This window comes from Cricetulus griseus, assembly GCF_003668045.3.
Source record: "Cricetulus griseus strain 17A/GY chromosome 1 unlocalized genomic scaffold, alternate assembly CriGri-PICRH-1.0 chr1_0, whole genome shotgun sequence".
NCBI lineage: Eukaryota > Metazoa > Chordata > Mammalia > Rodentia > Cricetidae > Cricetulus > Cricetulus griseus.
In genome coordinates this window covers 150,702,497-150,729,484 of record NW_023276806.1, presented here as the reverse complement: position 1 = coordinate 150,729,484, position 26,988 = coordinate 150,702,497, and the positions used below count along the sequence as shown (strand labels likewise).

Genomic DNA, 26,988 nt, shown 5'->3' with positions numbered 1-26,988 from the left:
AGCCGAGTAAAGACCCTATTGTCTTCTAGCGCCTCCTCTCATTTAGAGTGATGTTTTAATAAGAAAGCTAATCAAGTTTTCTTATGCATTATTTATCTGTTAGCTTGTAAGGAAGAGCCGAAATTGAAGTTACATCAGCCAGGATATGGCAGTGATGTGATAGATCTGAGGTGATACCACAGTTTTTGTCTCCCCTCTCTCCCCCTTGGCATGGTTTAAGGTGGTGGTGAGTAAAAGAAAAGGTTAATTTGATAACTGGAAAAAAGGGAAGAAAGGAGTAAACCATCTGTGTTAGCCTTCACATTTTGATTTAGAAATTTATATTTCTGAATGTATTTTAATACATGAGTATATTAAAAACATTTCTTACTGAACTGGGAACAGTCAAACTTGAGAGTGTTGGGCTATGCTTTGGCCCTATTCAGTACCATATTCATCACTGGTGAGCAGTTTCCTACTGGACACTCTTGTCTTGCCCTGGGTAGCTCTCAGGATATGAGAAGGCAGGGCCTTGATGATGTGAAATGGGCAGAACAGCAGACTGAAGGGTGCAGGTTCCAACCTCCTCTACCAGAGTCGGGACAGCTACTCTGGGCTGGCTGTTCACTGAGCTGATCTTCTCTGTAATACTTCCTGCTGAGAGCAATTAGGTTTCTTCTATAATATTAATTCCTTGTATTTAGATTGAGCCTTTTCTCTAAGGACCATGAAGCTGCTCTCAGACATTAGTTCATCAGTTCTTAACACAATTGTCTAATGGAGGAGGTGCTAATTATTCCCAATATAAAGACCAAACTACCAAGGCTCACCACTGCTCCCTCCATCGCAATCAAATCTCAATGTCCAGTAGTATCCATTAAACAGAAGAGCATCAGATTAAGGTCACCAGACTCCTTGTTGTCCTCCCTCTGCTGGGCTGAGGTCTTAGGAGAGATAAATTCTACATACAGATGTCATTGCCCCATGTTCACAAGCATCATGAACCTGGCATTGGTCATGCTTGCTCCTTCACTGCCCAGCCTATTGGTGCAACTAGAGAAAAGGCATTGGATCACTTCCTCCTTCCTTCTAAGCAGTGTGAAACTAGTAAAAATAGCCTCCACATGGTGAAGTATCTACCAAACAACACATCAGCAAATTAGGCTCTAATCAGTGTGATTTCAGTAGCCCTCTTTCCAGATGAGCTCTGCATCACCTAAAACATTCAAACATTGCAAATGTGGTTATTGTATCCAGTAGTCACTCGATTAATCTTATGTCAACTGCACCTGCCTGTCCGGAGTTGTGTCCTCACCTCCTTATAGTGCTTGTCACATAGTATATATTTATTAATAAAGTCACCTTGGAAATAGCTCTCAAATAGATCATTGGAGTAATCTTCTGCAGTTAACATCTGCCTTCTTGTCTTGCTATGCCTCTAGAATGTTTTGGTTTTTTTTTTTTTTTCCTTTTCTCTTTTGCGTTGTTTGTTTGCTTTTGAGACAGGGTCTTGCTGAGTAGCCAGGCTCGCCTTGAACTCAGAATCCTCCTGCTGCCCCAATGGTAGGATGAGCTACCATACTGATTTTTTTTTCTGATATATTAACTATTCTCTATTTAATTTCAAGTATTCATCACACAGATCCAACCCACTAAACCTAGCAGGTCAGTTGCTATTAATATTAATTATCAGAAATACATTTTAAGAAAACCAAATGATTCATGATGCCAATTGGACTTTCTCTGGATAAAACTATTTTCTTACATGATTTCTGGGTTGCTCTTGAAGTCATAGAAATAAAGATAGCAACTTGCCTGGCCAAGTGTGGCGTGTGGGTCCTCTTAGTGGACTAGCACGCAGCTATAGCTTCCCTGGACTCTGGGTTCTCCTTCTTTACCCCTGGAATTAGTGTCGCTGCTGATGGGGTAATATTCTCTTGGCAGGGCTCTTAACTTACCCAGCTTTTATTTTTCTTCTTTGATTTGTGTTTGCTAAGGGTCCTGTGATACAGTCTGTGCCCTAGTTCCCCGTTGCCCCCAGTGAGTGCATGAAAGTTCCTGAGCAAAATGTATTTGCATTTTGCTACCAGAAGGCTGTGCTATAAACAGTGGAGCTGAGACATCAGCATGAGCCAGGGATGAGATTTTATTTTAAAATCTGAAATGCTGTGTAAGCTTTTAAGGTATGAATCAGTAATCATTTCCCAACAGCTCCCATTAGCCATGCTGTATTTGTAGTCCTTCTTCTTTCAAGGGACCCAGGGGGTGTTAGCATACTGGAGCACACTGCACATCATTTGCATTTTAAGCCAGTATTCAAGGGAAGTGACCACAGTTTTGAAAACTTCTTAGTACTTCTTATACCTGTGTTCCTTGATGACACAGTTGAAATTCTCACTGGAAAAAAAGAAAAGACCCCTTCCTGGTGTGGTGAAGACCTGAATACCTCTTAACCAGAGAAATAAGGAAGGAAAGAGAAAGGGCAATGTGTTTCTAAGAGTGAGAACATTCTTTCCCCCGATGGATTAAGTAAAATGCAAACTTCAAAAATCATCCGTCTGATTTGAGATTCAAGATCATCAAATTCTGTCTAAATATTTTGTTTTAACTTCTAAGCTCATTATGGGCCCTTTGTGTTAACGTGTATTAAAATCTGTCAGCTATGACTGGTCTCATAAGCACAGCCAGCGGAGCAGAATAAGTTAATTATTTACTTGTGTCACTAGTGCTCTTCATCTAATGAAATGCACAGCTGTGTTGGATCTGCAGTTGGATGTGTAGCTCCCATTGTTCTGCAAGTCAGCAGAGGGTAGAAGCCGCAGTGATGGAGAGCCCTCGCCTCTCTCTGCTGTTCTGGCTTTCTGTGTCGATTTCATGGGTCTTTTATCATTCACTTTCACACAAAACAAACAACACAGGCTGTCTGCTATGGGAACCGTCTTGGCATATAAAAGGGTTCCAGGGACTCGAGTAATTTTAAGTTAGCGAAGATTTAATTTTTGGCTTACAGGTGCCCTTGGTTCAGACACAGCCAGAGCAGTTCTGCTATAGGATGGAGTAAAAACAATTACTCGTGTGCTTTCTTCCACAAGTGTCAGGCAAAGGCAGATAACGAGAGAACACCCCAAAAGGAAGCTCTGCAGTGAAGATTAATCAGGCTTGGAGGGAAATTACTAGATTCTGATTTTAGGAATGAACATTTCACCTTACAGCATAATGAGGTTGAACTGGCTCAATTAAACAAAAGACCAAAGACAAAGTGCAAGTTTTCTCTCTTCCTACCCTCCTGAGTCCCTGCCTGCCTGCCTGCCTGCCTGTCACGCTGCTGCTGTTCTGGACCACCTGTCCCTCCCTCCCACCTTCTCCTGGTTGGTGCTTTGTAGGGTGGATGGCAGCTTCTCCCAAGCTGACCCCAGAATTCCTATGAGTTCTGGATGAAAGAGTACTGCATGTTTCCCTTGGCTTTGTGTCTAGGTGGGCTTTCTGACCCTCACCAGCCATCACAGGCCCTACCCTTTATAGGAGAGGCCATGTTCAACACGTCATTCATTGCTGCACAGTGATATCATCAGGGTGCCTAGATTTACATTTTGATGCCTTTTAAAGTAGATGTCCCAGGAGCACTAGGATTTTTTTTTTTCAGATAAGTCCAGTATGGATAAGATATGATTTTGGAAGGGAGGAAAAGTCACATACTGTGCTTGGCATAAATTCTAGCACATAGCTGGGTCTGAACCCATTCTGTTACTCAGAGAGAAGCATTCATGATATGACAAAACCTTCTCAACCAAAACAGCTACAAAAGGAGCTGTCTGCTCAGAATCTGGCTCCTCAGATGAAAGTGCAGTCTCCTACAGCCACTGGGAAGCAGAGTCAACACCAGGCTAGATCTGTACTGTCCTTCATAATAAACGAGTCATAAAAGGTTTTCCTTTAAAGTAGTTTGGGGTTCTGGTGCTGCAACTTGGTTCTTGTTTATCATGTCTTAGGTTTTAGCTTCAACAGTGCAATAATAATAAGTTTTTTTAAATGTGACCTGAATTATGTAGGGTAAAAACAGGAATGAAAATTTTAGTTTTTTTCAGTAGACCTGAAATTGCTAAGTTCACACATCAGAGAAAGGAGGTGTATCTTATTACTACAGTAAGAGCGTCTGTTTCCTTATTCTGTGCTGTTGGATACATGTTTTCCAGTTCTTTTTTTCTTTTCCTTTTTTGAATTTTTTAAACTTTATTTTATGTTCACTGGTATTTTGTCTCCATGTATGTCTGTGTCCAGACAAGTGTGAGCTGCCATACGGGTGCTGGGAATTGAACACAGGTCCTCTGAAAGGGCAGCCAGTGCTCTTAACAACTGAGCCATCTCTCTAGCCCCCAAGTCTTCTAGTTCTTATATGGAGTGTGATTGAGCCCCTAAATTCTGTCCCTATTCGTCTTCCCAAGAAAAACAAATCAAAAGGATTGAGAACTGTTTAACAGCAAAGTGTCTCAAAGCACAGAACCTGTTAAGGAACGCTCAGGGCTGCTACCTGGAGAAACGTAGGTGGAGTACAGAGCTGGTAGGCTCTGTGCTCGCCTTCATTCTTTGAATTCCATGTCTTAGTCTAGCCTTTTGCTCTAGGAGTGATTTGGCTCTTACATTTCTTGTTGGTCTTTACAAGTTCAATCAAAGATCACTTTTCTAATGTGCTGTAAGCTATAGGAATTAAAATTCCTTAAGGCAGGTTAAGCTCAGCCAGGAAAGGCCTGGCAAGGTGGGCCAACTAGCCATCTCTGCAGCCAGCAGGGCAACTGTTAGCATTTTCTTTTCAATGATTTATTTTTATTTTATATGCATTTGGTGTTTTGCCTGCATGTGTAAGTGTCAGATCCCCTGGAACTGGAGTTGCTGACAGTTGCGAGCTGCCATACAGATGCTGGGAAGAGCAACCAGTGCTCTTAACCTCCCAGCCATTTCTCTAGCCCCAGCACAAGGATTTCTTGTCACAGGTTTTTAAAGCCATGATCTGCATATTCAGTCTTATTCAGTCATTCTTTGTTTGGTGGTCAGAGAATTTGGATTCCTGTGGTTTGGGTGTAGAACCCAGCAGATCATAGCCTAGCTGACAAGGAGCAGAAACTGCTGATTGCAAAGCTTCCGGGATAGGGGCAGGCAGCCTGAGAGTACCATTGTGTGTCTTGCCAGCAGGCCAGTCCACAGGCTACCATGGCTTTTCTGCAAGGAAAGTCGTCTCTGGACTGCCTGGCTACCAGGGTTGTTGGAAATTGTTTTGTTACTCTTGATGGAGACAGTGGGGAGGGTTTTAGAACAGTGGGAATGGACACAGCAGCGGGAAGATCCCAATTAAGTACTGTATTCTCCCCTCTTGCCCATTTGCCTGAAGTGCTGTAAAATCTCCTGTCCCCAGGTGTTTGTGGCCTGATCGTCCCTCAAGAAGACATGCCATTCTGTGATTCTGGAATCTGTCCCGACATCATAATGAACCCACATGGCTTCCCATCAAGAATGACGGTCAGTTACCTGTGGGCTTTTCGGAGGTGCTTCTCTGAAGGAAGGAAGCAGGCAGTTAAGTTAGTTGTAGTGACAGTCCCCCAACAGATAAATGGACTCCCTGTGCTGGCTGCACACTCTCATCTGTGGTCCTACAGAAGAACCCTGTGTGCTAAGCATGCTCGGATATCTCTTTGAGCAGTCACTTCTGTAGTCTGTGAGTCTGTCACAGGTCATGTGGCCTTGCCACATGCTTAGCTCTGTACTTGAGTTTCCTTATCTGAAAACTAGGGAACACACTAAGGGACGTTAGTCACCTAGGCCAGGGTCCCTCAGCAAGGTACCAGTTAATGCTAGTAATGTATCACTCTTGGGAACTGCAGGGGTTGAAGCTAGCTGTAAGCTAAAGGTAAGTGGGTTAGGAGAACCCCATGCCACAGGGGCATTCACCAGTCTGTTCCCATCTCATTCCATAGGTCGGAAAGTTAATTGAGTTGCTGGCCGGCAAGGCAGGTGTGTTAGACGGCAAGTTCCACTATGGCACGGCCTTTGGAGGGAGTAAAGTAAAGGATGTGTGTGAAGACCTCGTTCGCCATGGTTATAACTACCTGGGGAAGGACTATGTCACTTCGGGCATCACAGGGTGAGTGTTCTGGTGAATACTGGAAAGAAAAGAGGTCCAGGTAAGAAAGTTGTTCTTCAAGGTATGACATTCTGAGACTTCCTTAGTCAGAAGGAAGGAAGGTTCACTGTTTTAACAAACCTGAAATGAGAAAAGCCACATTTAAGAATGGTCATTGCGTTGGGCATGGTGGTGCACACCTTAAACCCAACACTTGGGAGGAGAGGCAGACGAATCTCTGAGTTTGAAGCCAGCCTGGTCCTCAGAACAAGTTCAGTACAGCCAGGGCTACACAGAGAGACCCTGTCTCAAAAAAACTAGAAGGGAGGGAGGGAGGGAGGGAGAGAGGAAGGGAGGGAGGGAGGGTCAGTCATTGTGGAAGACATTGTGTTGGTAAGACTGTCGCTAGATTTAACAAGGCAGGGTTTCTTCTGTGTTGCTTTTGTGGAATGCAGTGACTACAGATGATGTGGGTGTTTCCTCAACTGCTCGGTTTCCTTTGGCTAAGCACCAGAGACTGAGTGCTTTGTCTCATAGCCTGGGGCCAGTACTCACTCCAGTACGGGTGTGTTAAACACCTACTGTGTGCCAGGCTTTGAAGGGATTGAAGCAAATTAAACCACAAAGTCAACCACTTGGGTCTGTTATTAGATGTGGAATAGTAGCAAACACAAGAAGATTTCTCAGCAGGCCTCAATGACTGCCTGATGGAGGCAGGCTGCTTGGTTGTTTAAGCAGATTGTCTAGTTTGGTTTGGCTTTGAGGTTTTTGTTTTTGTTCTGTGGTGCTGAGGAATGAATCCTGAGCCTCATGCATGCCTAGCAAGTACTTCATGCCTGGGTCTCACCATCTGCCCACTGATTACCAATTAAAGCCACAACCTAGTACTGCCATCTCCTGCCAACTGTTCTCCAGTCATCACTACCAGACATGTTGGGACACCATGGCAGTCATTACTACCAGACATGCTCCATGATACTGTTGTCCGTCACCCAGCTAGGACACAGCCTCCATGAAATCAGGCTTCTGTGCTGGGTCTACTACTTTGTCTCTGGAGCCTAGCACGGGGTCTGACAGCATAGGTGCTCCAGCAATGCCTGCTGGGTGGAGAAATGCTAAAAAGAGCTAGTATTTCTAGCCGACATAAAGATGAGGGAAAGGTGAGAGGGGCGGGTAAGACATGGAGGGGCAGAAACTGCCATTTACAGAGTATGGTACAAGGAAAGCACACTTACTGAGTAAATCCCAAAAACTGGTAGGTGCCAACCCGGCTGGTAGTCCATAAGGAGGCAGCTGTGCTGCTGAGGTGAGACTGAGCAAGACAGACTGAAGGTCTGCCTGTCGTCTTTAACAGACATAAGTCCATGCAGTTGTGAATGGTGAGGTTTTGAAACTCAGATCACACTGTATGCATGATCAAATCAGCTGCTTCCATACCCTGTGGCAGTTAAAACCCTGGACCAGGGGCTGGAGAGATAGCTCAGCAGTTAAAAACACTAACTGCTGCTCCACAGGACCCAAGTTTGGGATCCAACACCTTCAGGCCTCCAAGGGCTTCTAAAGCAGCACACATGTGCTCATGCAGGTACACACTGTGCATGAATATACTAAGACCTCTGGGTCTGCCCTTGGCCTTGTCAGCCACTTGAACACAGGTGCAGCTCAGCTGAAGCATGGGTGAGGGCATGCTGCTTTACTGCAATGCTTCACAGAATTCTCCACAAGTGAAGAAAATGCCTCACCTCCATTTCTGCTGAAAATACAGAGTGTGCTTTTTAAATGACTTGTCCGGATGGTAACAATACAGATTTCTTTAGGTAAACCATTTCAAGGTGTTAAAAAAAAAATCTCAAGTATGGTTTAGTTAAATAATTAGGGATCCATTTTTAAAAAAAAAAAAAAAAAACAGTCATTGCCTATTGCCTTCATTTCTACTCAGAAATAATATTGTCCAGAGATTGTGCAAAACCATAGGACCCACTCAGCACAGCTTCCTAAATATAAAAAAATCAAAGATTAGAGTAAGATGCACCCTGTATACTGTGGCCAGCTATAGTCTGCACTGCTTCCCTTGGCACCCACATGGAGATTTCATTTCTGTGCCATTCACCTCCATGCCAAAGCTTGAGAAGCACTGTTGAGCCTGTTCAGATGTCCATCCTCTGACATGCAGATGCATCCCTCCCTGCTGTCACCCATGGTCCTGATCTTAGCTCTACAGTTGATGGTGGATAGCACTGGGTGACAGAGGTCCATAAATTCTACCCTGAGTTATCATCCCAAGAACCTACAGTCAAGAACCTATTAGAGCTGGAAATACCCTTGGCTGGCTACCTTGATACAAGAAAACGGAATTGAAAAGGTCATGTAGTGTCATCTCATGGCCCTTGCTCCTGTGCCTTCCTCTCCACCGTGACTTCCTGAGTCCCTTTGTGCTGAAATTCCTGTGGTGGCTCAGTAACTACAGTAGCCATTGCTTGTATACTGGCACATTGGAATTGGACCAGGTAATCTGGGCCAAAGTCTGCAGCTGCTTTTCTGTACTTGGTGGTTTCCTTTGCTCTTCCTACTTGACAACATGTTTTGCTCAAAGTGAACTTGTCTTTCAGATAGGCCGGTGTGACAGGCAAAGATTGCACCAGGTTTGATACTGGTCATACCATTCTCTAGTTCTTACCTAGCTGAGTAGGCTCACTGGGCCTGTTTCTACATCTTCAACAATAGAGACACAGTGCCTGGCATGTTGATGATTAAACAGCACTGGAGAATACTTCCTTCCCTATGAGGAAGTTAAAAGATTTTTGAAGGCATCCATTCCCTGGCTATTTGCCTCAGACAAGACCTTTCTTTTTTTTCTTTTTTTTTCTTTTTTTTTTCTATCAGAACACTTATTTTGTATCTATCTCACTTACTTTGAGATTCTTACTATAGTTATTCATTAGTGAACTAAGTTATGTAGCAAACATTTATTGAGCATACTAAATGTATGCTAGGCAGGATCAGATACTGGAGCCACTTTGGCAAAGGAGACAAAGAACTGACTTCTTATGGGAAGACAGTCAATAAACAGACAAGTAGTGATTACTACACAAAGGTGCTGAGTACCCTGTAGGGTCAAGTGAGGGAAGTGGTGGTGGAGAGTAAGGGAGGAGGACTCCTTTAAGAAGGTTCACACCTATAATCCTAGCACATAGGAGGGTGAGGCCTAAAGATTTCGAGTTTGACACCAACCTAGGCCATGTAGCAAGTTCCAGGCCCGCTTAAGGAATGTGGTAAGACCTTTTCTCAAGACAAAAAGAAAATTAATCTAAGGAATGCACTGTTGACAGGCCTGTGCATGTACCTGGCAGCAGTCTTGAGGCAGAGGCTCCAGGGTATTTGACATGACAGCCACATGGAATATCAGAAAAAAACACTGGGGACTTTAGAGCAGAATGACCTGTTAAGGTTTCCAGTTTAGGAGGAATCTCCCTGGATTGTTATGGTAGACCAGTTGTCTAGTGATGAGAGTAGAAGCAAGATCAGCCAGAACACCAAGAAAAAATGTTGTCCTGATGAAACAGGTGGCAGTGAAGAGGGTCATCCTGTTTCTAGCTTATTTCTTGTGAGAACACTATCTGCTCATATAGTGGTAGTGCTTCTATGGTTTTGGTCTAGCCTTTTCATTCACTATAGACTGGAGATTGTCCTCATACCGTTGTCATAAGTCTCTGAGAAAACATTAAGGACCTGCTGCTGCTGAGACCTGAGAAGGCTGTCTGTTGAGTTATCCAAACTCTGTTTGTTAAACCCAACAATGCCGACTTTACTTTCAGTGAGCCCTTAGAAGCATACATCTATTTTGGACCTGTGTACTATCAGAAACTGAAACACATGGTACTGGATAAAATGCATGCCCGGGCCCGAGGACCACGAGCTGTTCTTACCAGGTAAGAGATGCCCTTGGGGGACAAAAGCTGATGCTGCTGTCAAAGCATTATATACTTGTCTGTGGAGATAAATAGTCTCGGAAAAGGTTTTGTTTCCTTAAGATATCTAAATGTGGGTGTGTTAGACACTGTTTTAGTACTTCCTATTGATAGAAACACCATGACCAAAAGCAATTCTTATGACTCTTAGCTAAGACTCCATCACAGAAAGAAGCCAGGACATGAATTCAGGGCAGGAACTGAAGCGGAAACCATAGAGCTGCTTACTGTCTTGTACCTCATGGCTTGCTCAGCCTGCTTTCTTACAGAATCCAGGGCCACCTACCTAGGAATGTCACCACCCACAATGATCACTCGTTAATCAAGAAAATGTCCAGTAAGCTTGTCTACAGGCCAGTCTTAAGGAGGCATCTTCTTGACTGAGGTTCGTTCCTCTCAGAGGACTCTAGCATATGTCATGCTGGAAACAAAACTAGCCAGAAAATTGATCCCTTGTGAACTCAACACAACTATAATGTTTTGTTTCTCATTTGTCTCCAGGATGTCATATTAATATCACTATCACAATATTAAACATCCCAACTTTTAAAAGTTCCATGGTCTTTAATAATTCAGAATTTCTCTAAAATTCCAAAGTTCCCAGCTGTAAGCTCCTGTAAAACCTGAAAATAAGGTAAATGCTTTCTTATTCCAAGAGGGAAGGATCAGCATAGCCACAGTCCTATCAGCTCAGAGCGTATTGTCAGTGTTGTGGAGAACAGTGTTGTATTCTGGAAAAGGGGGAATTCAGTGGAAAGGGGCTTAGAACTGCTGTCAGCCTTCTGTATCTGTAGATGTGTTTTCATAGGTTCACAATGCAGAGAAAAGATATTGGGGAAAATAAAGTTGCTTCACAGGCTGGTGAGGTAGCTCCATGAGTAAGGTGCCTCCAGATCGTGTCTCTCCTGTAAGTCCTTGTCACAGATGATTGCACCTACCTCACAGAGTGCTAGTGAATATGGGCCAAATGCCAGCCACGTGACAGATGTCTGAATCTCTGGTTCCCTCATTTTTACTGAGTATGTTAGCTGTATAGGGGAGGAAAACGGGGTGCCACTGTTTGCTTTTGTAAACTTCAACAGTACCTGTTGAAGTCATAGGTGTGTATGTGTGTATGTGCTTCAGAATGCTTGAAAAGGGTCTGGTTAAGAGCACTCGTTACTCTTGCAAAGGACCTGGGTTCAATTCCCAGCCTTCACATGGTAGTTCACAACCATCCATAACTCTAGTTCCAGGGGATTCCATGCCTTTTTTGATCCCCGAAGGTACCAGGCACACATGTGGTACACATACATGCAGGCAAAACACTCATACATAAAATAGAATAATCTTTTTAAAATGTTTTTGAAGACAAAAAGGGAAGAAAAGCTAAGATTCTCAAGGTAGTTATTGCCTAAGCAGTGAGACCCTATGGGCCAAGTGTTGTCTCCTTCTGAGTCAGTTATCTCGGCAGATGAAATACAAGCATGGAGTCTGCCCACATGTAGATAACCACCTTCACTAACATTCTCAGGGGAGGGAGTGTATGTGGTGGTGTGTCTACCAGCAGATAAAAATGCCAAGGTTGTGCTCATGGTGACGTTTCCTCTACAGAGTGCCCTTCAGACCTTTTAGTTACCTTTTTATTTGTAGCTTTTTCTTCAGGTACTCTACTCTTCATTTGATTTCTCCCAATAATATCGAGCTATAACAAAAGCAATATGAACATTTCCATGTATGTTGGGAGGCACCGTGTTTGCCATGATGCCCAGGGGAGCCCAGGCAGGAACGGCACAGATCACAGAGAATTGCTGCTTCCTGGCTTGCTTCCGCTGGGTGCTCAGCTACCTTCCTTATACAGTCCAGGCCCACCGGCTCAGGATGGCTCTGTCTACAGCAGGCTGGGCTCTCCCACCTCGGTCAGCAGTAAAATACAAGTGGTCCACAGAGGCCGGGTGTTGGTGGCACACACTTTTAATCCCAGCACTCGGGAGGCAGAGGCAGGCGGATCTCTGTTAGTTCGAGGCCAGCCTGGTCTCCAGAGCGAGTGCCAGGATAGGCTCCAAAGCTACACAGAGAATCCCTGTCTCCAAAATCCAAAAACCAAAAAAAAAAAAAAAAACAAGTGGTCCATAGACATGCCCACAGGCCCATCTGGTGGAGGCAGCTCTTCATTTGACAGTCCATATTCCCCAAGTGGGTCTAGGTTCTCAGCAGGTTGACAAAAAGTAAGCAGCACAGAGCCTTTGCTGGAGCTGCTGGAGACCCAGTTCCTTCCATCGTCTGAGAACTGAGATGTCTCTGAAAATACTCAGGCATTGCTCTCTGATTTGAAGGCTATACAGCCTAATAGCAATGACTGAGATGTGAGAGTAATGACTGCTAACACTAGTATTGAGGGTGTTAATAAACAATACATTGGTATACTGTCTGATAATGATAGCCACTAGTTTACTCTTTTGAAGCTCTTGGGAGAAACGAGCAATCCAGGTCACTGTCTGGTGTGGTTCTGCTGTGGGAGCGCCTGCTCCAAAGTCTTGCTTTGGTCAGCTGAGGCGCTACAGCTCTTTTCCATGTCTAATGCATGTCTGCTCCTTTACTACAAAGGCAGCCCACTGAAGGACGATCTCGTGATGGCGGCTTGCGTCTTGGAGAAATGGAACGCGACTGTTTAATCGGCTATGGAGCAAGCATGCTTTTGCTGGAGAGACTAATGATCTCAAGTGATGCCTTTGAGGTTGATGTCTGTGGGCAGTGTGGACTCCTGGGATATTCTGGCTGGTAAGTGGATAGATACTGCATCTCTTAGTCCACATCCCTTGGTCTAGAATAATGGCCCAAGAACTGTCCTCAACCAGACCCACATACTCTGCAGCCTTTGCCTGTGATCACATGTGTGCCAACACTTGTCCATACATCCCTTGGGTAGGTGTTTGTATGTTGTATTTAATGCTGTATTTATACTGCTATAATTTAAGCTCCTAAGTAGAACAGACTGTAGATGGCTCAGTAATCATTGCTCCAGGACCTGGGTTCAGTTCCCCCAGCACTCACATGGTAGCTTACCAACATCTATAACAAGAATTACAACTTAAAAAAAAAAAAAAAAATCAAAAACTCCTTAGGGGAAGTTGTATCAAGATCTGTTATTGGTAATCTTGGACCCCAAAAGCAAAATTGCCCCACATCTTACAGTTACAAAACTAGGACAAAGATCTGTTGTGTGTACTGTGCCCCTTACCTATGGCAAGTACACTTGACTGTACGTTCTATGATGTACAGATAGCATCTCGTCTCAGTTATTCACCCAACATGCATTGCGTGTCTGCTGTATCAGATGCAGTTCTGGGTATAGAAGTAATGTAGTGCAGGAGACATACTGGCTGTTCCTTTATTGTGTCTCATTGATGCACTCTCCAGTTTGCACCTAGTAGGTGCTTAATGAAAAATGTAGAATTGCCAATAAGTTCATTATGTAATTTATAAAGTTTTTAATTTCCATGTACAGTCTGGTGTCTAAAGGCCATCTTAGTGGGTGGTGCTCCCTGGACTGTTGGTGTTGTGTAGTTGTAGAACTTTTTTTTGCTTATGATCACTCCACTGCTACTGGAGAACAAAAAGATCTGCTTAGGGGGTATCAGGATCTGAAGCCCTGTAGTACCCATGTAGCTGACAGAGCCTGTGGTCCCTCTGATCTATCAGAGGCAAGGTCTCACAGTGTCTAAGATAGACATTCCATGGATGGAAATAGCCATGATACCCTGCCCCCTTCATCCACCCTACTCAGAGTCCCTTTCTCAAATGGGAACCCACCTGAGAGAACAGTGTGAAGCTAGATGAGCAGTCATTGCTTTTCCCTCATCAGCTTTCCTCAAAGCCTCTCTCCACACAGCCTCACCCTGCTGCCTGAATCAGCTGCCACTTCTTGGTTAGGTCAAGCAGGTCAGGACTCAGCAGAAGATAGGCCTGCAAGATGCTTAGAAAGTAAAGGTGCATCCAAGCAGTGGTGGCTCACACCTTTAATCCCAGCACTCGGGAGGCAGAGGCAGGTGGATCTCTGTGAGTTTGAGGCCAGCCTGGTCTACAAAGTGAGTTGGCTATGCAGAGAAACCTTGTCTAGAAAAACCAAAAAAAAAAAAAAAAAAAGTAAAGGTGTGCACCAGCCTGATGGCGTGTTCCATCCCCAGGGCCATGTGGGAAAAGGAAAGAATGGAATCTCACCAAGTGGCCTCTGACCTCCAGATGTGCACTGTGGCATGCACATGCCTGCAGACATATACAGGCACACACAGTCATATACATGGATGGAATCATGGGTGGATGGCTTCTTAGAGCATAGTATATACTTGCTATCTCTGTGACAAACATTTTAGCAGGTTATTTTATAATTGGGGTCTAGATGAATCGATGAATTCTTTTTATGAAGAAATCGCTAATTTGGACACTAATGGAAGAGGTGGCCACTTTTAGTTCATTCTTTACCTGAGTTACAGAGATGGTGCTGTTCTTATGAGAATAAGCCTAGCCCTTCTTCTGTCAGTGAGGTGGGGTTTGTTCAGTCCTGGGATGTCCATTTGTGTATTGAAATGCATGTGGAGCATGTGTGGGCTATATATAACTACAGGAGAGAGACAGAGCTATAGCATAATAGGATGCGGCCTGGGGCCTAGTTCCCCATACTTAAACCTTCCAGTCTGGCACAAGAGTTCTCATTTCTTCTTTCTTGTGTTTCTTTCCTCCTCTGAAAGAAAAAGGAAACAGTAAAGCAGGTTCCCAAGGCCTAAGCCTTTGTCTCCCTGCTCGGTGCTTCGGGACACCTGACACAAGGCTGGACACACTATCTCAGTTAAACCTCTGCCTCCTTTGCCGCCTTGTTTCCATCTAGTGTCTAACTTGCCTGATTGCAGCCCTGATCAAGGGGTCAGTGTGCTATCCTTTGAAAGGACCTGATCAGGTTATGTGGTTTTTCGATGTTTATCTGGAGCTACATAGACCTTAAGACACCATATGTCTGCTTTGAGTGCCCCTGCTTATACTCTGTTGCCAACAGGAAAAAATCCTAACATATTCTGTAGTCTGGCTGCCTCTTCATGTGCGTCTCTCTGGCTGAGCAGCATAATGATGTTGTCATTTTTCTATCATGAGAGGCAGCAACCACAGCTAGTTGGAGGAACTTGCCCTTTAATAAGCCACACAATGGAAGCTGAGTAATTAGAGGGGTTCAGTATCTTGGAGTAGGACCCCGTGGGCGACTTGCACATTGGTAAAGCATTGCTATGGGGAGGTTTACAGCAAGACTCTTGTTTCTCAGAGGACCCAGGACAGAAGTCACCAAAGAGCCCCATTAAGGTAATTAGCTCATGAAAGATGCTACACTTCGAATGCTCCTCATGTGCAGCCACAGCTTCCTCTTGCTGCCTTAATCCTAGGGATCAGTTTACCTTATTGTTCTTGGTCAGGTATCTACCTGTGCAAGTTATTCAGCCATAGAGTAAATTAGCTTATGTATATATATGTGCGCGCGCGCACACACACACACACACACACACACACACACACACACACACACACACACACACACACACACGACATTGGGATATTTTGAATGAATATATTAAGATTAATTGGTTATACAGACTATGAATCAACAATATGGAAATTTTAACTTGATTAACTGAAATTGGAGTCATAATATATAGGACAGGAAAAACAGGAAGAAGTTACTCCAGTTCAGTCTGTTTCCTCAATTTAATTAAAGTGGTATGAGAGTGATTCCTGAATAATTTAAAACCACCAGGCACATTAAAAACATGCTTGATTCTAATGCTTTAGAGAAATCTTTGGGCAGTCTTTTAAGAAATTTTATATCGCTGAAGTTTTCATCATTAATGTGTCTCTGCTGTCAACATCAGTAATGATGCATCCCCACCCAACACCCCCAGGGAGTTCTGTCCCTCAGGTCATTGTCACCATGTAAATTCTCATCCTGGGTACTGGCTCTGCTTTTCTAAAATTTAAAAGGAGAAAGTCTGTGATGTCTCACACTTACTCAGCACCAGTAGTTGGCAAGGGAATCACAGCCTGGTCTTCATAGGAGGTTTAAGGACACACCAAGGTTCTGTAGCAAGACCGTCAAATAAACGTAGAATTAAATAACACACACACACACACACACACACACACACACACACACACACACTCGTGCATGAAAGCAAGCAGCTGCATTTTGCTGGTTGTACAAATAGCCCTTGCTCAAAGTTAAAAGTGGGAGGCACAGACATCCCCACCTCCCAGAGATGACTGCTGGCCATAATTGAGTGATGGTGTTCTTGAAACATGGCTGATTGTTCTTACTCTTTGATTTTTACTTACTTTTTAATTCATAAACTTTTCAAGATTCTGATACTAGAAAAAGATCCAAAAAGAAGAGAAGACCTCATGCAGCCTAGGCTGGATTTGAACTTAACGATCCTCTTGCCTCTGTATCCTGGGTGTTGAACTTATAGGATTGTAGGAATGTACCACCATATCTACCCAAAGATACACATTTTTTTACATTTATTCATAATTTTTGTATATATGTATTAACATGCAGATGCCATAGGACCTTATAGAGGTCAGCAGACAATTATCTGGTCTTTGTTCTCTTTTCATCATGTGGGACCAAGGGATCAAACTCATTAGACTAGGTGAAGCACCCACTGAGCCATCTCACCTGCCCCTGGTTTTTTCTCTTTCTCCTTTTAATGTGTATGGATTTGTTGCCTGCATATGTGTTCACCTGATGCCTGTGGAGCCCAGAAGAGGACATCAGATTCTGTGGCACTCAAACTCATGTCCTCTGGAATAGCAACCAGTGTTCTTAACCATTTAGCCATCTCTCCAGTCCTGGCTTTACTATTGCATTTTCAGAAGTTTTTTCAAACTGTTGATTGTTTGAGACCCTGGGTGTTAGCTCCCATTGCAGTGACTGAGTCTGTGCCATTATGTTGCATGACTATAACCTCTTCTGTATAAATGGCCTAGAATGTGAACCAGCCGCCCAGTGGACTTCTGAGGAGGCTCCAGCTCTGTGGTCTTGTTCATAGCCTCACTGTAGACACTCTTCTGAGTCATCTTCTACTGCAAAACCTGGGTGGATAATTCACGTCCTCCCCAAGGGACCTTCCATCGTCATAGATGAGGGCTGAATCCAGAAGAGGGCAAAGAATCTGTCATGGTGTCACTAGTTTTTGGTTGGGACACAGGCTATTGTAACGGTCAAGTGGGAATATTTGCATGTGTGTACATACATACATTTCTCAGGTTTTTGCAGGGGACGGCTTACTATAAATACTGACTGTTAGACCTGTCCTGAGGCCACTGCTGCTATCCTATTTAAAAGGCTTCTTTTCCATCAGACCTTACATGCCTCGGTGGTAGGAACTGAATTTTTTTCTGGTGAGTGTGTTTCAATGAACAAATGGTAGAGATGCCCCCAAACACTATGTGGCTGGTGGCATCGGCTGAAAACTTCCAACGGTGAGATATCTCACTCAGTTCCTGATGGTTCCAGTTTCTGGGGTTCTTTCAAAACAGTGTTAAGCAAATGTTTTCCCTTTTGAAGAGAGTTAACGGACTAAAGTTGCATACTTTTAAACTGCAGGGAATGGTTTGTATCATTCTTGATTTTGTGTCCACAGATGTTCCTTTTAACTTTCTGAGCCATCAGTACATGTCTGACAGTGATAGACAGCTTGGGGAGAGGAACGTAGCAGTACTGTGTGCAGGCCTTTGTTGCCACCCCTCTGACCAGTGTTGCCTTGGGTTTCAGGTGCCACTACTGCAAGTCATCGTGCCATGTGTCCTCCCTCCGCATCCCATATGCCTGCAAGCTGCTCTTCCAGGAGTTGCAGTCCATGAACATTATCCCCAGGTTGAAACTGGCCAAGTACAACGAGTAAGGATGAGTAGGGTCACTGAGGGCCAGCACCCTGTACAGCCAAAAGCAGAGGACTCACGAGAAACTGAGATGAGGAAGAGCAGCCTTCTGAGTTTTGAAATGCTGGCTGAACAAACTTGACCAAGAGCTTCGAGCCACAGGAGATGCTGGCCCCACAGACTACAGTATCATGCTGAGTCACAGGGACACACAAGCTAAAGTGATTATGAACTCCTGTTAATTTTCTTTTGCTTTGAGTGAGAATCTCACTCTGTAGCCCACGCAGGATTTGAACTCACCTCAATCCTCCTGCCTCCTTCTTTCACAAGTACTGGATTTACCAGTATGAGTTTATTTATGTTATTATATTTTAAAATATACTGAATAGAAAAACCTTCCTTCTTAAAACTCCCCATGACATCTTCTGGTTAACAGAACTCTGGTTTCTCATCAGACATGGAAGACATAAAGAATCATTTGAACTGGGACTATGGTGTTACTTCTGTCGGTAAAGAACCTATTGCAGAAACACAAGGACCCGAGTTCATCCCCAGCAACCCACATCAGAGCTGGACACGACCCTGGACATAGCATCTAGTACCCATGTACAGATCTGATAGTGTGGAGGTGGGGTAGGGGCAGACAGGCAGATGCCGAGCTTACTGAGCAATGGTGTAGCCAGTGACTGCACTTCAGTTCAGGGAGAGACCCTGTCTCAAGTGGACAGTGAGGAAGACCCCCCCCCCAGTGTCCATCCCTGGCCTCCACACACATACAAAGAATGGTTAGATTTGTTGGAAAAAGTAAACTGACACCCAAAGGGCAGCAGGTAACACAAGGGCTCTGTATGGCGTGGGAGGGCCAGCAGTTACATCTTGCTCTCACACACTGAGACTTCAGTCTTGTTGGATTGTGATCAGTGCAGCCCGCCTTGCAAGAATGTCCTTCCTTAAATACCAGGTTGCAGTTATTTTGAACCTCTAAGATACCCAGGTACAATGTGTGGACACCTGGTCATCCCTGTCCCTTCCATTCCTACCAGGGTATTAATCGTCCATTCTCTCCACTGTGTGCCCTGAAGCCTGATAAATATTTGTACTAAGGATTATTTATAATAAAAAAGAGAGTCCAAGAAGCAATGAGTGCTGGATGGTCTAGGCTGTGTTCTCAGTGTGTCACACTCGAAATGCTCCTCAGAATACTAACAGGTATTGTGCACTGAGAGGATCAAACCTCAGTGTGAAAGAGAGGCTGGGGAGCCCCCACAATGGCAGATCACTTCTCACCCCAGGCTGATGCAGATGCCCAAGAGACAAACTGGTCACTGACCTGAAGACTCACAGCAAAGATGTGGATGTCGGAACAGCTGCTCGGTCCAAACAGAGGAGGCTGTGTGAGTGGGCAGCCGCATGAGTATTGTGACGACAGAGGAGACGCCATCTCCCCTGAATGGTAGTTGTTCCTTACCCTGGCACACCTTTCTCCATATTGATGTCCCATCCAGATTACTGTGCTGAGGTGTGTTCCCTGGTGCTGGGTGCTTCCTTTTGCTGTCAGAGGGACTGTTTCCTAGGGTGATCTTGATTCTACCAACTCCATCAAGTGACGGACCATCTTGTCACTGAACATTTGGGTCCTTTGGAAGGAGTAGGCAGTGTTTGGGCACCAGGACGTGTCACTCCGCACTGGGTCCGATGACGGGAGTCACTGTATTGGGGGTAGAAGGAACAGAATATGCTCTTAATGGAACAGAGTCCAGGAGAGGAGGCATCAGTCTGTGAGCAGAATACATCCATGCACACTGACCACAGCTAACCCGTTGGTGTTGCAGGCATACCCATGCACACTGACCACAGCTAACCCGTCGGTGTTGCAGGCGCACCCATACACACTGACCCATACTCACAAGGTCGAAGCACTTTTTGGGGTGACTAGCTTCCTATTACAGCCAAGGAAGCTGAGGCAGAGTTGCCAGGGGGCTCCTAGGCCATATCACCACAAGGGAATGACAAGAACTCCGAAATTTCAGGCCTGTTTGGCTTTATCCATAATTCACCCCAAGTGGTCTTTTCTAGGAATTCAGATGCTGCTGAGTGCTTGTGTCTCCTGCAGATGAACAGTTGTGATCATCTGGAGAGTTGTGGCCCATCTGGTGGAGGAAATCAGAGTGCTCCAAGTTTGCACCACTTAGAAGGCTTTGCATCTAAAGTGAGATGTCAGTAAAAGAAAAGCAGTTGGGTTGTTTGAAAACTACCAGAGAGCACACTTGAATAGCTGCTTGTCAGAGAACTTGAATGAAAAGAGACAGCAGAGCTGGGGTATAGCTCAGTGGTAGGTCACTTGCCTAGCATCCCAGTTCTGTCCTTCAGCACTTACACCAAAATGCCACAGTTCGCTCTTTTTAAAGTTATTTTAAGCCCCTTGCATTAAAAGCTACCAATTAGATCTTATTTTTTGTAAGGATGTATAATTTCTTACAGGCCACCCATGAAACACTTTATCCCTGAGGTTTTTCACGGGTTGGGAGTGGCGCAGGATGAGGTCGAAGTCTCACCAAGACCCTGACCTTCATGGTTGCTTCAGAAGAGTGAAAGAGCTGCAAAGACAAATCCCCGGTGTTGCCAAGGTACCCGACTGGACAGGCTGACATCCTGCACAGGGAGAGCTTATTGAGTGACTCAGGGTTTCTCACTGTCCCCTGGATCCGTCAGCTCAGGCTGCTGTGGCAGAATACCACAGGTAGGGTGGCCAGGGTGACAGAGTATTTTCTTAGTTACAAGGGCTCCTGTCAGCCAACCCCTTGAGGAGTCCTCAGCTGGCTTTTCCTTGGTGTACACTCAACGCTCCACTAGGGCACCGCTTACCAGGGCACCAGTCCCGCTGGGTTAGTGTGCCACTTGTCTGGCATCACAGTAGTTCTTTACATGGGCTGTTCTCTGGATGCAGCACACTGTATTTGAAACAGTTCATGCAGCACAGGTGGAAATGTGTGACTACAAACCCAGTCACAAAAAACAGCAATTCATTCCTAGGGTTGTGTGTGTGTGTGTGTGTGTGTGTGTGTGAGAGAGAGAGAGAGAGAGAGAGAGAGAGAGAGAGAGAGAGTGACAGAAAATGAGGAGGAGTGTATACGAGCATGTATGTGAGTGTGAGAATGGGGTGTGTCAGGGGTGTGTGACTGTGAGTGTGACTGAGGGGGGTGTGTAGTGGGTGCATGTGTGTGTATGAGAGAAAGTGTCAGTGAGAGGGTGTGGGTGTGTGTGACTATGTGAGTGGGGGGTATATGTGGTGTGTGTGTGTGTGTGTGTGTGTGTGTGTGTGTGTGTGTGTGTGTGTGTGTGTCAGTGTTCTCAGTAGCATTGTCATAGCCCTGTTTTACATAACCCCTACTTACTGACAATACTATAAATTACAGTATGTTGCCACGATAGAATACTACATGATGATGAAAATGAATTGCTACTGCATGTAAAATTATCAGTCATCTCAAAGATTAATTACTGGAAAAGTCCCCAAAGATTATATATTTTATTGGTTCTTTTGGCCTTTGGTGGTGCAGGGAGAACAGGTCTCATGTAGCTCAGTCAGGCCTTGGGAGATCTGGACATCTGATCCTCCTGAACATAGGGTGCTTCTGAGGCCCTGTCAATAACATATATTGTTTGGAGGTTGTTTGTTTTGGTGTGTGTGTGTGTGTGTGTGTGTGTGTGTGTGTGTGTGTGTGTGTGTGTGTGTGTGTGTGTGTGTTTCTCCCCAAGTTAGATGTTCAGGGGCTGAAGAGATGACTCAGCAGTCAAGATTCCCAGCCCCCTCATTGGGAGGCTCACAACAACCTGTAACTCCAGCTCCAAATGACCCAGCACCCTCTTTTGGCCTCTATGGGCACTGCACTGGTGTGTACATAAAACACATGCATATTCTTTTGCGTTGGGTTTATGTTACTCTTTAATACTCTCTAAAAGCCTACCAGGTAACTAAGCAGTTAGGGCTGCAGGCTCAGCCTCATGACTGTGATCTCAAACTGCCGTTATTCCTCGAGTTTTCTCATCTCGAGAATAGAGGGATAATAGTACTACCTGTGGCTCTTTTTAAGATTATATGTGACAGTGTGCCTGGCCCAAAACAGAGGCTGACATATGTCTGCTGCTTTCATTGGGAATAGGAACCTTTCTGTCACATGCCTTGGCAGGATATTCTGTTCCAGGGACTTCATCAGGCCTAAATCAGGTCCCACAAAGAATAGAAGCTCACTGGGTGACTGGTCCCGAGACCCATCCATGGCTTCTTCAGTTCAGACAGCAGTAAAACAGCACAGGCAAGAGCAAGCTTCTTTGGAAAGTGGGCTAAATGCAGAAGCTGTGGAATTTCTAGATACAGTATTTGTTCAAGCTGACCTGCTTCACAGCCATGATGAGGAATGACAGGATAGAGTCAGAGAACATGCTTGCTTAGAATAGCCATTTACTACTGACATCAAAGTGAGGGGGGGCGGGGTTGTCAGCACTGGAGTCCTGGCAGTCTCACGAAGCCCACAGAACACTTCCATGTGGGGAGTCAGTGAGCACAGTTTCAAACAAGTCCCTGATCGGGTCCTACATAATGGGCACCGTTTGGCCAACACCTTTCTTTGCAATAATGAGTCACACAAGACTGAACACTTAAGGGTGTGTGGCTGGACCCCTCCACGTGGCCTCAGCCCCTTCTGCTGTGAAATGGATGGTCAGGAAAGCAACTGTAAAAATCACACCTCTCCCCTCTGGATTGACTCCATGTGTGTCTAAAAAAAAAAAAAAAAAAAAAAAAAAAAACCATGTATTTCATTTGTCGACTGCAAGTTAGACTTTTACTACACCAGGCCATGAAGCCAAGATGGGTGAGAAATCAAAGTCACGGTTTTTTGAAGAGGAAGTTTTAAACAGGGTGAGAAGTGGCCGTCCAGAAGTATATTGTTTGTTACCAAAGCCAAGCTACCAGTTCAACTCGACACTCCAGAAGCACTTAACAGATTGGCTTCAGGAAATCAAATTTGTGACTTTGGATATCATGGTAGAAATTTCCAGAACATTGTGAAACTTGACTTTTCACTCACAAGTCTAAGTTAGGCTTCAAGTCTACGTAATAGCTGCCATTCCATACTCAATAAATGCTAAGTCAGGTTTACTTCCAACCATCCACGTTAATGGAGGCAAGGAGGGCTATGAGGAAATTAAGGCAAGTGATGGGTGCAGAACTCTTTGAATCTGAGGCTAGGAAGGAATTTCACTTCCAGGAGAACTGGAGTGGTAACATGACTTTGCTGTGTTCATAGTGACTCCATCAGAAGCTAGAATGCCATCCTTCATGGGTAAATGCTGGGGACAGCCCTGGAAGGTGGGGATGCTGTAGGCCAGGGATTCTCCAAGTGTTTCAGCCAGCTGCTCAAACAAAGACGTGGCCATGTGGGTGGCTCTGGTGATACCCAAAATTTCAGGTCCAGCTAAAAGCAAAGCTGCACATGCCACACGCCTGTACAGCCAAGGCACCCTTTCAAACACCTTGGAAACTAACTGCCCATTTCCCTTGCTTTTTTATTAAGACAGTTTATCCTGTTGGCCTGGCCTGCTCTCCCAGAAGCCCTAATCCCACTTGACACTGTCCCAGCCTGCTCTACTGTAGAAGTCATTGTGCAGAGAGTAACAGCAGATAGGAACAGCCACATGGCTTCCCTGGTGCCTACTATTTTCAGACTTCAGCCCCTAGTTTCCTTTCCATGACCCACCTGGGCTGCCAGCCCTTCCAGAAAGCCATCCTGAAACATGACAGCCTGTCTGAATGTGGAGAAGCTCTCAACTGCTCCACCCCAGCTGGTCCTTCCCACCCCATCCCCATCCTTGAAGGGCTGACAATGTTACCTCTCCACATCAGTGCCAGCATGACCTCCTTAGGACATAGGGAGAATTTGAAGCTCGGGTTTCTCAACTCTTCCATGTAGCTGAGACTGAAGGAGCACAGAGTGACCTTAGAGCTGCTTTCCAAAGTGAATGGTGAGTGTTGATAGCAGCTCACGTGAGGACATGGGTCCTGGGAGAGCCCTAAATTGTCTGTTAATAAGCTGAGCCCCAGCTTTCTCCTATCTTCAAGAGAGGCGGCCTCCCTACCTGCCCCATCCACTTCAGGCCCCTACTGGAGTAAGATGGATGCTCACCCCATTTCCTGGTCAGGTAGTATGCAGAGCAGCACCTGCCCTGTGCTAGGCAGTGGACCAGCCTCCTGTTCTTTGTACATGTGAATGTCCAGACAGACCCAAGTGCATCCACCAAGGTACCAGTGATATTTGGGACTGGGTAACCCCTTGTGACGGGGAGCTGCCCTCTGCCATTGTAGGATGTTCAGCCACACCACATGCCTCTACTCACAGGGTGCCCTTGATACGACAATCAGAAATGTCCTTGAGGGACAAAATTTCCTCCAGATTAAAACCACTGACATAGGCAATATTGTAAAAGTGGTTTATACTTTAAAGCAATAGAAAACAATAGCAAAGTTGTAGTTATAGTGGTTAAGAGCACTGGCTCTTCTTCTAGCAAACCTTGGTCCTAACCCTTTACCTACATGGCAACTCACAGTTATCTGTAACACCAGTTCCAGTGGATCCAGTGACCTCTTCTGGTCTCTGGGCACTGAGCATACATGTTGTGCATAGACATATACTCAGACAAAACACATAAAATTATAGTTGTATATATCTATCCTCAAACTGGCAGCTGCCCCACTTCTGGATAGAGTGGCGCCACCAGGAAGTTTTAACTGAATTGAGAGCCTAGGTTTCCTTGTTTAGACCACAGTTAGGATGACAGCAGCTAAACCATGTTGGTCATAGGTTGGTTGTTATGTGAATTTTCATTCCTGTTGTACAGTGGACTTTTATATACCTGATAATAACATTATGGACATAAAAAGACAGTCACCAACTCCATTTTTATTCATGTTTGCCCCGACTTGGTTTTGTTCTAGATCTTAACCAATATCCTGTTTTGTCTTGTCCCACCCCCCCCCCCAGAGACATAGGCAGCCCTCAGCTTTGCATCTGTCTGGCTGACTTGTAGCAGGAATTATTTAGTCTCTGGTCTACCTAAAGACAAAGTCCTGTCTTCTCCTTGAATGACCCCAGAGGGTTAAGTGGGGTGTCATTTGGTTCTCACTGTGACAGTATGGCTGACACAGACAGCTTAAGGAGGAGGACTTACTTTACCTCACAGTCTCAGAAGTGTGGGCATGGTACATCGGGATATATATATATATATATATATATATATATATATATATATATCGCAGCAGAAGTGCCTGGTGAGACAAACAAAGCATGGTGGATAGGAAACAGTGGGAGCCTGTCGTGCTCTCCCATTTCTCCTGTTGACTCTGCCTGGGAGCCTAGCCTACAGCATGGTGCCACTCACTGGCATTCAAAGACTGGCCTCCCTGACCACCTCAGTCAGCCCCTCTGCACTTCTCACACCAGGCAAGTCAAAATTGAGCTTAACCATCACACAGTGGCAGAAGAGCCCTCCCATAAGCAACCTGAAGGATGGCTGCACTTCAAGATGACGGCCATCACTGGGTCCTCGGAGGACAGGCAACAGCAGCTCTTCTTTTCTTCCTAGTCACTGTGGCTCTCTCATGTCCATGCAGGTGTACAGTCTCTCAGTACCTGCATCATAGAAATGTACGTACAGGAAATGAAGTGGAGGCTGTTGTTGATCTTGCTCTGTCTGCAGGGAGCATTGTTCTAATGACCTCATACAGTGTCAGATGCTACAGCAATCACAGGACCCTTCTAAATGAAATCAAGGACAGCAAATATACACTCATGTGATTCTTTTCCATGCCTGGGTCCCTTTGAACACTATCACTCAAAGCCATCCATACTAAACCTGTGTTTGCCCTGGCTTGACAAGAGGAGAAGAATTCAAAGACCAGCTGGGAGACCAGAGCATGCTGTGGTCACAAGTAGGAACTCAGCCACCAGACTACCACCTTCAAATCCTGGTGTCACCATGGTCTACCTTCTGTGATCTTGGGCAAATTAGTTTTCCTTAGTCTCCTCATCTGCAAACATAAAATAGTAATAGGATAATAATAATTACTTGGGGCTGACACAATTAATCTGCTCAAGCCACAAAATAAGTATTCAATAAATACCAGCTATCATGATTCCTGGGAAGTGGAGTCCTTATAGAACCTATTTGCCAGCCCTCAGATTGACTCAGAGATCATTTTTTAAAGATTTATTTATCATGTATACATATATATCTGCATATATGCCTGCATGCCAGAAGAGGGCATCAACTCTCATTATAGATAGTTGTGAGCCACTGTGTGGGTGCTGAGAATTAAACCCAGGTCTAATGGAAGAGCAGCCAGTGCTCTTTACCTTGGAGCTATCTCTCCAACCCCTCGGAGATCATTTCTTGTGGGGAATGTTCTTCTGTGTATATGTTTGTTTTATTGGTTATGGAATAATGCACTGATTGGCCAGGCAGGATGATAGGTAGGACTAGGATATGAGGAGGATTCTGGGAATTGTAGGCAGAGAGGAGTCATCATGAGATCCCAGGAAGTGACATAGCTGGGCAGAAACTGCCATTAGCTAACCATAGAGGTCTGGAGGTCTCTACAGACAGGCAGGAAGTGACATAGCTGGGCAGAACCATAATATAAGCAGGAACAAACAGGAAATCATTCTCTTCTCTGTGGAGATACTAAGATAGCTGTTATCATGTAGCAGGCAAAGGAGTTGCAGGTCTGGTAAGCCAATACCATGTGGAAATACATGGATTAGTAGTTATGGGTTAATTAAGTCAGAGCTAGCCAATAAGAAACCATAGCCAATGACCAACAGCTTTATAATTAATATAAGTCATTGTGTGTTTATTTGGGGGCTCCAAGGGCAGCTGCGGGACTTGCCAGGCCAAGAAAACTCAAGTTACAATTCCTTACCTCAGTGGAACAGCCTGTTGTGCTAATACCAGAGCTTTATCCTTAGAGTGGTT

The 26,988-nt window shown here is 44.9% G+C and overlaps 1 protein-coding gene across 3 annotated transcripts in view; it reads left to right on the top strand.

The window, feature by feature from the left end:
• The window catches only part of Polr3b (RNA polymerase III subunit B), a 108,271-nt gene extending 89,173 nt beyond the window's left edge, over positions 1 to 19,098 (top strand). For all 3 annotated transcript variants that reach the window (XM_027392506.2, XM_027392507.2, XM_035450816.1), the window contains 5 exons: positions 5,387 to 5,490; positions 5,946 to 6,112; positions 9,907 to 10,020; positions 12,646 to 12,819; positions 17,852 to 19,098. In XM_027392506.2, the coding sequence (XP_027248307.1) occupies positions 5,387 to 5,490; positions 5,946 to 6,112; positions 9,907 to 10,020; positions 12,646 to 12,819; positions 17,852 to 17,981 (689 nt within the window). In that variant the 3' untranslated portion in view covers positions 17,982 to 19,098. The remainder of the gene's footprint in view (positions 1 to 5,386; positions 5,491 to 5,945; positions 6,113 to 9,906; positions 10,021 to 12,645; positions 12,820 to 17,851) is intronic.
• Positions 19,099 to 26,988: the final 7,890 nt, after the last annotated feature.